Source organism: Cibotium barometz, chromosome 18 (assembly GCF_041138505.1).
Source record: "Cibotium barometz isolate CiBa-2024 chromosome 18, ASM4113850v1, whole genome shotgun sequence".
Taxonomy (NCBI): Eukaryota; Viridiplantae; Streptophyta; class Polypodiopsida; order Cyatheales; family Cibotiaceae; genus Cibotium; species Cibotium barometz.
Window position 1 is genome coordinate 46,754,784 of NC_141063.1, and position 12,391 is coordinate 46,767,174.

At 39.4% G+C, this 12,391-nt stretch overlaps 1 protein-coding gene across 1 annotated transcript; it reads left to right on the forward strand.

Annotated features, from left to right (window-relative positions):
- Positions 1-8,944: 8,944 nt before the first annotated feature.
- On the forward strand, positions 8,945-11,503 carry LOC147629406 (uncharacterized). The gene has a single exon (XM_086812673.1). It carries the CDS (start codon positions 9,793-9,795, stop codon positions 11,011-11,013), a length of 1,221 nt encoding a protein of 406 aa, XP_086668799.1. The 5' UTR covers positions 8,945-9,792; the 3' UTR covers positions 11,014-11,503.
- Positions 11,504-12,391: the final 888 nt, after the last annotated feature.

Here is a 12,391-nt window from a genome sequence, read left to right on the forward strand (position 1 = left end):
AAACGGCTTGGCACATGCAATGTTCATGTTAGAAAGGCTAATACCAATTACTGAACTAGTAATGAGGGAAATTATTTTTATCTAGATTCTATGTCAAAAGCTTACAAAATTTTAGGATTGAAAAAAATCTCGCCAATAGAAAGTCACATAAAAAATAAACCCCAAAAATAGCATGAATCATGCTTAGCCCTTCACATTGATGAGGTGAACAACAAAATCACCTCAAAAGTAGAAAATTCAAAGGTTCAATTGTTGTGAAAAACCAATGGCACTCCTCACGATGTGAATATCTCAAGTTTTTCACACCCAAAAAAGTTGTTCAAAAAGCAAGAGAAGTCATGTGTAGCCCTTCACATTGATCGGGGAAGTCACAAAATCACCTCAAAAGCAAGAAATTCAAGAGTTCATTTGGTGTGAAAAACCAATGTTAATCTTCTCGCTGTGAAACCAGTTTGGTATTTCGCACTAAAGAAACCTTCTCTATTTTAAAGGAAAACTCATAGACTTGCTCAATTACACCTTCTTGATCACAATTTTGTATTTCTCATCCACTTCCATGACCAAAAACCAAACATGAATATCTCTAGATACTCAATGCCGTGAAAACCAATCTCATTTTTCATGCTAGGACGAAGTCTCAAAAAATGTATGATTTATATGTCCTAAACCTTCTTTTGCACTATTGCATTTTGCATCAAATTACTAACTTTTATTTGATGTGAATTTCTCCAAGAATTCACGCGTGTGAATATGCCAAACTGGTTATTCACATCATACTAATCATATGCATTACATGATCTACTAACATCCATCCACTATTTTACTGATCTGTGCTACTAACATGCATGAAAAGGGTCCAATTTAAGAACATCACAGCGCAAAAAAGTAGTATGATTTTTCACGTCAATATAAAGTTTTGAGAATAGCTACTGCGCTTTTTACATCAGTTAGATCTTCTTTTACACAAGTAAACCATTTTAGCATATTTGTGCCGCAAAATGTTGATATTTATCCAACGCAAATATTTCAAGATATTCAAGGTGTGAAAAACCAGTCTGGATTTCCACGCTAGTGGAAACCCTTCGAGATCACTACACGAGCTTGCATGCAGACTAACAATTGCTCATATGAATAACCAATCATTAGTTACTATCAGCCATGCTTCACTCATACCTCCAAGTCACATTGAAGAGAATTTTATAAGCTACATTGCTACAATGGAGCGCTGCAATAGCATATATTGTCATCAATAGCTGATCACATCAATGGGTAAGATCATTGGCTTAACATTCTTCTTTCATTTGGCTAGCTATTGTAGAAAGCTGATATGTGTGAGTAAACACAATTATTCACCCACTAGTGGAGAAAAAATACAAATTTGTATGCATCATAGCCTCGTCACATCAATATTCTTCCAAGTACATCTCTAGATTGGGGGCCATGGTAGGTGAAAGCCTGATCAATGGTACGACCCATCACCTAGATTTTCCTTAAAAGGTGCAAGTATAATATGTTTTCCTGAATGACACCCATTCAAACCTAGGAACCCCTTTAACAAGAATCTTCCAAGTACATCTCTAGATGGGGGAGCCATGGTGGGTAAAAGCTTGATCGATGGTATGACCCATCACCTGGATTTTGCAAGTATAATAGGTTTTCCTCAATGATACCCATTTAAACCCCTTCAACAATAATAACTTCACCATAAAACCCCACACTTCTCTCAAGAAGGTGAAGAACTTTTCTATTAACTTCGCAAGTCAAAATAATTATTTCATATCTTTCCAATGATTTTGACTTCAATAGCAGCTACATCAAGAGCCACTTGATTCTCTTTAATGCACTTCATTGTATATCTGCTAATAAGAGCACAAAATATATTTATATAAAAAAAGGCACATGCGGTGAAGAATACAAGGATAGGTCCACTTCAAGATCACTTTTGACAAAGTTCTACAACAACAGGGAAAGTAACAACCAAGATTATGAGATAGGGATAGGTCCACTTCAAGATCATTTGATAAAGTCTTACAATAACAGGGAAAGTAACAACCAAGAATATAGAGATAGGTCCACTCCAAGATCATTTGACAAAGTCATGCAATAATAGGGAAAGTAATAACCAAGAAGCTACATTTACATCGCTTCAATGTAACAAATGAGGAACTCTCATTTTGATGTTTGTGTCGATGTTCCTCTAGGCCCCCCATCTCTTCCCCTCCATTGCTAACAAGCCTTTGAATCAATGGTAACTCGAAATAATCAATGTAAACCTATTTGTGATCGCAAAAAAGAAAAAGGGGGGAAGGTGAGCACAAAGAAACATTTTTTAAAAAAAAAGAGCCATTTTAAGTTGAGAAAAATGCAATTACTCACAATCTGCAACCCATTTAATAATTCATCTTTACTAACTAGCCTTCCCCATTTCTTTCAGTGAAACAATAACTGTTGGTCATGAAACATCATAAGCATCAACAAAATTACTTTCTCCCTAATTTCATCTTTACTAACTAGCCTTCCCCATTTCTTTTGGAGGAACAATGGCCATTGGATATTCCTGCAATATCATAAAGGATCAACAAAATAGCGTTCTTCATAATACAGTCTTTTACTAGATCAACAAGGATGTGATCGATATTAAGAAGGGAGAAATGTTGACCCATTTTGGGGTTAATAGGAGTTGCCACAATAATTCTACATCGAATAGCAAAGACAAAGATAGCAAAAGTATGTATCATCAAACTACGAAGTAACAATTTCCAAATCTATAGCTCGGATGAGCGCTCGAAAATGGACCGATGGAATACTTATGGTGATTCTGTCAGAGCATGTAGCAAAATGTTGACCCATTTTGGGGTTAATAGGAGTTGCCACAATAATTCTACATCGAATAGCAAAGACAAAGATAGCAAAAGTATGTATCATCAAACTACGAAGTAACAATTTTCAAATCTATAGCTCGGATGAGCGCTCGAAAATGGACCGATGGAATACTTATGGTGATTCTGTCAGAGCATGTAGCAAAATGGATTCCCTGTGAATGTACTTCACACATGTATTTTTCACACATGTATTATGAATTTTAAATATTTTATAAGCAATAGGCCACTTATAAGCCTTGGACGCTTGAATGGCGAGACAGCTTAAGTGTATGTGAACACTTATGGCCTTGTACGTACGTTGCTTTCTTTCATAATATAATACTCTCCCATTATGTAATAGAGTCTTGCTCTTGTTAATCCTCTTACTAATTATTTTCTCTAATTCATGCTAGTGAGTGTGTAAGAGTGATTTGATGTTACAGGACCATGGTACATGGAGATTAGACTATTCCACAAATTAAATAATAGAAGAAATAAACCATAAACACCATAGCATAATTCAAGAGCATAGTAATCAAAGAACACAAGATTGGGTGCAATCTCCCCCCCCCCCCCCCCGCGACATGTGTGGCTCCACTCCCACACGTGGTATTTAAATCATAAATTTAGCCCTTGGAGCCATAAATAGCATAGCTTTCCAAAATTGGGCTTTTATAAAATTGAACCATAGTCCAATGCTTTTAAGTATCTTATAAAAAATAAACCTTGCCCAATATATGTACAATGGGTAAAACTATACAAAATCAAATATTTAGCACACATATGCTTGGCTAGATAATCTCATCCAATGTCCATCTTGGTTGTTCTGAACTCATGATCTATACTCAACATAGTCCACAATGTTAGATCATAATTACTTTGGAATCACTCATAAAAATAATTCTAACAAATGGAAATCATTCACTACCATGCTTCACACATGAACCATGCATCACACACAATTAATTGGATTCACTCCCATGATAAAATATTCTGAAAAATCTCACTCCCATGATAGTCCTCCCGTTTGAGAAGACAACCGTCCTCGGTTGTAGCTATCAGCACACACGAGCGATGAAACACATTAATCGTTCTCATATTGGATTCACTCCCAATGTCCTCACATGCGTCACACGTGTCTTAAAGTTGAATGGATTCACTCACGATTAAATTCCCATAATTTTTGCACGCGTCACATGTGTCTTAGAGTTGATCGAATTCACTCACAATCAAATTCACAGAACCTTTACACACATCACACGAGTTGATCGAATTCACTCACAATCAAACTCCTACATTAGATTCACTCACAATGTTTTCATACGCGTCACACGTATTCATAGCGTATACCACACGTTTCATACGTGTGACAGTTGGTTGGATTCACTCACAACCAACCAGGGTCACCTTCATCAAAAATTAATTCAAAAGAGTTGATCGGATTCACTCATAATCAAACTCATACATTTCTTACATGCATCATAGTTGGTTGGATTCACTCACAAAACCAAATAATTCTTTAATCACACTTGGGTCACCCAATATATTTTTTCCACTTATTGGGTTACCCAATAATAAATTAATTGCCGTAACATTCCTCTTGCTTGAGTGAAGAGAGTCAAGATATAATATCTGTCACACAGATAGAATCCCTCTCAACACTAGATTGTGATAAGTTATCCGTCACATATAAATATCACTTAGATTATCCGTTGACGGACATCAAAAGAGTATCCTTGACATACACTAATACGAGTATCTTTCACAGACACCAACACGAGTATCTCTCATAGACACTAACATGAGTATCTTTCACAGACACCAACATGAGTATCTTTCACAGACACCAATACGAGTATCTTTCACAGACTCCAATACGAGTATCTTTCAGAGACATCTCGTTAATCTTATTTGAAATAGAAAAGAGAATATTTTGAAGAAAGTATTTTAATTGAGGTGTTAAAGTTTAGAGGTTCAATGTGAAATACCAATAAGTTACATATATTCTTCGGTGATCAGTCGAAAAACATATGTGCATCATTGTTAGTTCACTCAAGTCCTAATAGTGAATGGTCTAATATGTATTTTCTTCCATGTGTAGAAAGTACATATCAATCATTGAACTATCTTGACCAATATATTTTGAATTTAACTATATTTTGTTAAAATTGAACAATGCATAAGTATGAGTTTTAGGCTTACCTCTCTAGTGGTAGAAATCATGATTGGGAGTACCCTCTTACTTAGGGTGGTCACCTTTGTCTTCGTCTTCAACCACGTTCTCGACCGCAACTCGATTCTTTCTCTTTTCTGGGCACTCGTATATGCATAATGCCCTTCTTTGTCGTACTACCTATGTCATGTAATCACATGAGGTTTTCAATCTCCACCAGCATTGTTGGTCTTCTTTGCAGCTTTAGTTTTCTTCCCATTCACTTGTGGACCATTGTACCTCTCTACTTCATCTTTGTGCTGAAACTTCTCAAAATGTTTAGATCGAGAAAACTGAGGAATATGAGAATCTGTCACTATAATGTCCCTCGTAAATCCATTTTTCTTCTCATAGTTTGTTACTAGAGAGATGGCATTGCTAAGAGAATGAGGATGAAACATGTTCACTTCTGTTCTAAATAATTGGCTTCAGACCTGCTATGAACTTCCTCCTTTTTGCTCTTTTTCACGCACTTTCTCTATAGCTTGAAGTTGCAGTAAAGTTTGCCAAAATCTGTCGACATACGTTGATATGTTCTCCTTTTCGAGCTATTTAAGAATATCCCATTGCTATCTGGCTTTACTTTTATATGAAGGAGGTAAGAAATCCTTCTTGATTAGCTTCTGGAATTCTTTCCATGACTTTGGTTTGTGTTTACTCTGTCTAATAATGTTTAACCAAAGAGCTGCACCGCTAATCAAATGATTAGTAAAACATTTAACCTTATCCTTCTCGAAAAAAAGTTATCCAGAAAAATAATCATCAAGTTGGCTCAACCATGCGAGTATGACGTTTTGCCATCATAATCCTAAAAAGTAAAAGCTTTTCTACTGATCTTGTGTCCCTTCCGAGATTCTTGAGCCTTAAGAGTAGCTCACATAGTCCTTTGGATAGGGTCCTCGTCAGAATCCAAAGAATCAAATTCAGAATATGCACGTATTTGCTTCTTTTGAGTAAACCTCCGCTCTAGATCTTCTCTTTACCTCTTCTCACTCAACAACTGAGCTTGAAGTACGTTTACTTGATCTTGGATAGTAGGTGGTTGTGGATAGATTGCCATTGTAGAAGAAGCAAGTAAAATAATATAGAAATGTAGAAATAAAATAGAAAAGGTAGCAAGCTTATCTGACTCCCGTGTATTTCGAACGAATGCTTGTTGAAATTCTTAACGTCTATTGCATCCAACGAACAATAAGAATAATAATTCAATAATGCCGTGATGCCGACAATTCAAAAAGAAAACTGTTCAAAACCACTTCAAAAAATCTTCTGAAATTTTGCTGAGAAATAACGCCAAGAATATTTTGTTGCAAGAGGCTTCCAAATAATATGAAGAAGTTCTAATAATTTTTGCAATCTTGAAATTTGTGAATTTCCCCCAATAGTTGAACTCTCTTTCTTCTTTGATATCTTTGAAAGCTTTTGAGCTTTAAAAATATATATGTAAGGCTTGTATAAACTTATAATGGTTATTATAAGCTTGTGATGTAAGCTTATAGTGTTAAGCTTTTATAAGCTTATGAAGACCTTAAAAAAAAAATCTTCTTTTCTCACGTCTTCCACACCTTCTCTTCTTTATCTCCTGGATTTTTGAATGAATCTTATCTTTGTCCAAAGCCTTTGTGTAGATTCTGCTCTTCCCATGCAAGTATTTTGAATTTGTTGAAAAGCCTTCAAATTTTCCCCAAGCCAATAACCTTTGAGTAAAAATCAATTTCTTGATTTTTCTTCAAGTCTCCATGACCCGAATCCAATACTTGAGTTTGCTTTGCTCTGATACCACTGTTACAGGACCATGGTACATGGAGATTAGAATATTTCATAAATTAAATAATAGAAGAAATAAACCATAAATACCATAAGCATAATTCAAGAGCATAAAAATCAAAGAACACAAGATTGGGTGCAATCTCCCCCCCGACGTGTGTGGCTCCACTCCCACATGTAGTATTTAAATCATATTATCATAAATTTAGCCCTTGGAGCCATAAATAGCATAGCTTTCCAAAATTGGACTTTTATAAAATTGAACCATAGTCCAATGCTTTTAAAGTATCTCATAAAAAATAAACCTTGCCCAACATATGTACAATGGGCCAAACCATACAAAATCAAATATTTACCACACATGTGCTTGGCTAGATAATCTCATCCAATGTCTACCTTGGTTGTTCCGAACTCATGATCTATACTTAACATAGTCCACAATGTTAGATCATAATTAATTTGAATCACTATTTTCTTTTTTTTATTTTCATCATTTTATGTGGAAAGCATGTCCTAAGCCTCTTCAACATGATAGAGTTACAGCTCTACCATGATGATAATGTCTTTCTAAGTGGATACCCATATGCACTAATAGGTGTAAAGCCATACTCCATGGAAACATTTCACTATAAAAAAACTATGAGTGTGTCTCTTTTTTTGGAAGTTTTCAAAATTTGGCCACATCAACCTTTGGCCCTTAGTTAAGGCGATCAGGTTCTTTACAATGACAAGGGACATCACATCCTATAGAAAGCTATGCCATAATATGAGATGTTTTTGGTTGGCCTCATGGGAGTATATTTAATGAAAGAAAGTGACTTTGACCCTAATAGAGTAATTTAGGTGTGATGTGCACTAGGGAGCTTTTTTGAGCACCCCCCTTTACCCTTTATCTTCTTCATCTTCACCTTTGAACTTTGTAGGAAGTAAAAAAGGTTTCATAGAGCCAAGGAAGTTTATATAATCCCTCTAGCCTTACTCAAGTTGTTTGAATAAAACATACTTGAATACTTTAGCCCCTTTGAAGTAACACCATCCCTTGATCTCATATATTTTTACTCTTGTTTAATGAGGAGTTTTAACTCTCAAGAAAACCAAGAATGTGGTACGGAGAAATATGAGTCATAAATATATTGTTGAGACTCAAGGCATAGAGAGAGATATTAAAACTCTTTGTAGATAAATTGGACAGGGTAAACCTTCATACCACATCCAATACTTTGAGAGGATTGCATAATGTGCACAAATTATGCAAGGATATAATTACAAAGTCATATGTAGCTACAATTTAGGTGTCACAAGAACTAAGCAAATTGATATAATCCATCCACCCTTGCTCATGGAACATCCTTGAATCTCTTAGCTGCTTCACCTACCTTCCTATTCTCACTCGTGTTTCATGAGGAGAAGCCTAGGTCTAGTGGAAACCAAGAATGTGATATAAAGCTAAGCAAAGAGCCACCATTCACTTCTCAAAGAGGGTGATACTAATCCTTAAATCTCTTTGGCTAAATACCAAAACCCTTTATAGGCCTAAATAAACTAATTAGGCTAAACTTTGATACCAATTCGGAAATTACTAGGCTTCTAGCCCAAATTATGCAGCAAGATCATGCCAAAGTCAAGTCACGTGACATTGTATTTGTGATTTACTTTTTAAGTAGCAATATACTCAACAATTTCTATTTAGGAAGGAAATTCCAAATACTCAAGGTTGGTTTCCATGCTCCTCGAAATTTTCAACCCATTGCAAATCAAATGAGATTGAGGCCACACAACTTCTTGTGGTTACATAGTATTTTGATTTGTTGGGTTGGTCCGTGGAAACCAGTCCTTAGAGCACATTCACATTGAGTGCCCAGGCGCCGGCCAAAGGCTGGCGTGGCGGGTTGTTGCCATTTAACGAGAAAAGTGTGGCCATGCTGTCACGTGGTGCTGACCGGCTGTACAAGGTGGGCCAACCTCAGCGTGCGTCGAAGAGAAAAAAAGGCATATTTACCGCAATTGCGTATTCGAATTTCTCTCTCTAGAGAGCTTTCTCTCTCTTCGGGTTTACTATGCATAGGATTCGCCATAGCGGGAGCTTAAACAAAGCTCGCGCCGAGAGCCGGCCGGCCAGCCAGCCAGCCTAGCGTCCGCCTGCCACTCTGTCTTTTTTGGCTTTCTCTCTCTGTTTGTGTGCGCTTTTTGCCATCAGATTCACCACTCCCACCTCTCTTGCTTTTATGGTTTTCCTGCCATCCACACTCATACCTTGCAGGCTGCAGCTTTGCTACCCCCTCCGGGATTGGGCTCTCCTGCGCCTCTGGCAGGGCCAGGGCCGCATTCTCCTTTTGGCTGGTGGGTGCCAGGTGTCTTGTGTTGTTTTTCTCAAAAGAAAAAAGTGGGGGCATGTTCTGAGTAAGAAGAGAAGAAGAGGAATCGAGGATTGGGTATGCTCGGTTGCTGCAGCAGGATTTATGGTGGGCTCGCGAAGCTTTTCATCATTCAGGCAGAACTAGGCAGATTGAAGATATTTGGTTAGCTTTTGAGGTCCCGGATGAGTTGCTGATTTTGGGCAAGTTTTGCCTGAGCTGGGGGGCTGGTGTAGGGTCTGCTTTTTTCTCTGATTTTGTATCTGGGCACCTCTGTACTCAGGTGGGTCTGTATTTCTCTCTGATCTTGCCTCAATATCTAGGCGGGCGGTTTTTCTCTGATTTGGTGCTGGTGTAGGGGAGGCTTCTGTATCTTCTCTCTCTGATTTTTCTTTTGGGCATTCAACATTCCCCTGCTCTAGGTTTGATGGGAGAGAGAAAACCTAGTTCGACCCACATGCAAATCCACGGAAGTTCTACATTACCCTTAAGAGAGGCCGTGATGCTTGCCTTGTGACTCGGTTGGCGGAGGAATCCAGGTCACAGTTGTTCCCTTTTTTTTTGAGAGGAGTGGGTGTGAGCTTTGAAGTATGCATGTATGGGTTCACTGCAGACGGAGAAACACACACAGATCATCGACAGCAATAGCAGCTATCGCTCCTTGAAAGCAAGGGTAAGCTCGCACAGGTTAAGCCAAATGCATTTTTTGTCAAGTTTTACTCCCTACCACATCAAATGGGCTGCGTTCGCAGCTTGCCTGTGGGCTTCTCTCCTCCTTGCGTTGTGCAATGCAAGGTCTTCTGCAGCCCATTATGTCCCTGCCCATACAGCCATGGCCTCTTCTGCTCTTGTCCATATGGCCATGCCATCCTCAGCCCATGACGCTGCCATAACAATGGCAGTGAATGGGGAAAGCTTGGATACAGCCCACCACCGTGTCATGAGGATCTCTACCTCAGATTTGCAGAGCAGACAAGCCCTTGAAAGAACCATCCAGCTAGCTGCATTTCAGCAGTTTGACCGTCACAAAACAGGAAGGCTCTACAATGTCTCTGTACCTAGCGCACCCTCTGGAACGTTCCAAGCTATCCGTCTGCGGTCTGGAAGCCTACGGAGGTATGGGCTGACCATCAATGAATTCACCATACCCCGGGGCTGCAAGGTTAACCCTGTACCAGAGAGGGTTTTGCTTGTCTATACCCAGCTTGTTAACACCAGCCTTTTCCAAAGCTTGCCTGGAGGCTTTGTGTTGGCTTCACCTGTCGTATCTGTGTTTGTTTATGATGCCACCAATCTCAACAGCACTCAGCCACCTGAACAGTTGAGCACATCCACTTCAACAACCCTCATATCTATTCAGTTCACACAAAATTTTAACTCCAAATGTGCATCTTTTGATGAGAATTCTACTGGCGTAAACTACACTGACTTGGCTCAAGGTGCTTGTCAAGTAGACCACTTGGGTGCCTTTGCACTGGTAAGCAATGCACCTGTGCCTGCTCCATCTCCATCTCCATCTCCATCTCCATCCTTGGCCCTGTTGCCGACATCGCCTATTTCTCTGGGATCTCAGAAGAAGCATTCAAATACATGGAAGATTGTTGTCGGGTCTGTGGTTGGGGGTTTGGCATTGCTGGTGTTGGTCAGCCTCCTGGCTTTAGGTATTGGAAATCGCAGAAAGAATGCAAAACTTGCGAGGATGGAGTACCAGGCAGATCAAGGTGAGACATTGCAGACTACTACTATTAGGAACTCGAGGGCACCTGCGGCAGGTGATGCACGAACACAGCCCACATTGGAGAGGGAATATTCTGTTTGAAGCTGTTTATTTTTTCGATGCTCATGGATGACACTTTTAGAAGCCTGGACAACGGCTGCACTTCACAGGTCAATACATTCAGTAATTGATAATGATGGCATCGGGGCAATCTTCTCCTATCTTCAATTCGTGTTTAAACCTCTGATGAGTGTGCCCTCAGAGGTAGATCAGATTGATCGTTAATGGAGGTACATCAATGGCTCAAGCACAACTATTCGTCGGCCTCTGTTTGTGTGTGGCTGAGCTTGCAAATGATCTGTCAGTCTTCCTCTGTTATCCATGATTTCATGTGATGAGCTTCTCAACTCTCAGTGTGCATATTTTTGGGTTTTGCTAGCAATTCCCTTTCCTTTTCTTTTTGTGTAGATTGACTTTCCTGCATGTTGTAATTTTGCATTCTTTAATCAGATTCTTACTGGGGCATGTCCAAGATGGGATCTTGTACTGGGTTTCAGGACAAAAAGGCTGTAATATTAAAGAGGATTTCCTTGCCATTGTCAAGGGCTGGTGTCCTTAGTGTCTGTGAAAGAGCCATATTTTATGGTAGCTAATGTTGCATTTGATTCCAAATTGTCTGTGATAGAGCCATATATTTTATGGTAGCTAATCTTGCATTTGATTCCAAATTGTCTGTGGCTCAACAGGCGCCATCTCCATTGGATCTGTTTAGGAGGCTGGATACACATAATACCCTGGTGGGGGCTGGATACACATAACACCCCACCTGCTGGGTGCATCGGGGCTAGGACAAGCAAGATTGCCTGTCCAAGTCTTATGGGCAGTTGTGGTGTGTGCCTCTCCTTTGTGGGGGCTTTTTATGTGTAACCAGCCTTTGTTTTGAGAAGGAGACATCTCGAGGTTACATTGCTTTCATGTGACTTTGGAGCTCTTATTTTGTTGTGGTTAAGGAAGAATGCCATTTCAGTATGCTTTGCTGGATCACTTAGGTTTGTAAGTAGTTTGTTGTGAAGCTAGTCTTGAGCAACATAGATATGCAGGGGAGATGGCCTGTGGGCTTCGTTGTTATTGGGAATTCCTGTATTTTATGTGCACGAATGAGGAGTTTAGTATGGCAGGCATTCCATTGCTCAGGTCGATCGTCCTAGTCCAGAGTCCCTCTCTCAGCTCCCCCACTTCAGGGTTCCACCTTTCTCCAGTGGGTGGAGGATACAACGCACCCTGGGCAATGCTCTGATATCACTGGATGGGGCACCTAGATAAGCAATGCCCCGGCAAGCGGTCAGGTTGCTGCCTCTTGTGATGCTGGAGATGGATGTGGGAGCTAAGGCAGAGGAGTGGCAAGTAAGGATGTCAAGTTGTTTCACAGCCAGTAACCCTTCGTTAAAGACTGGACTCAAATATATGGCATGAGAAGTCC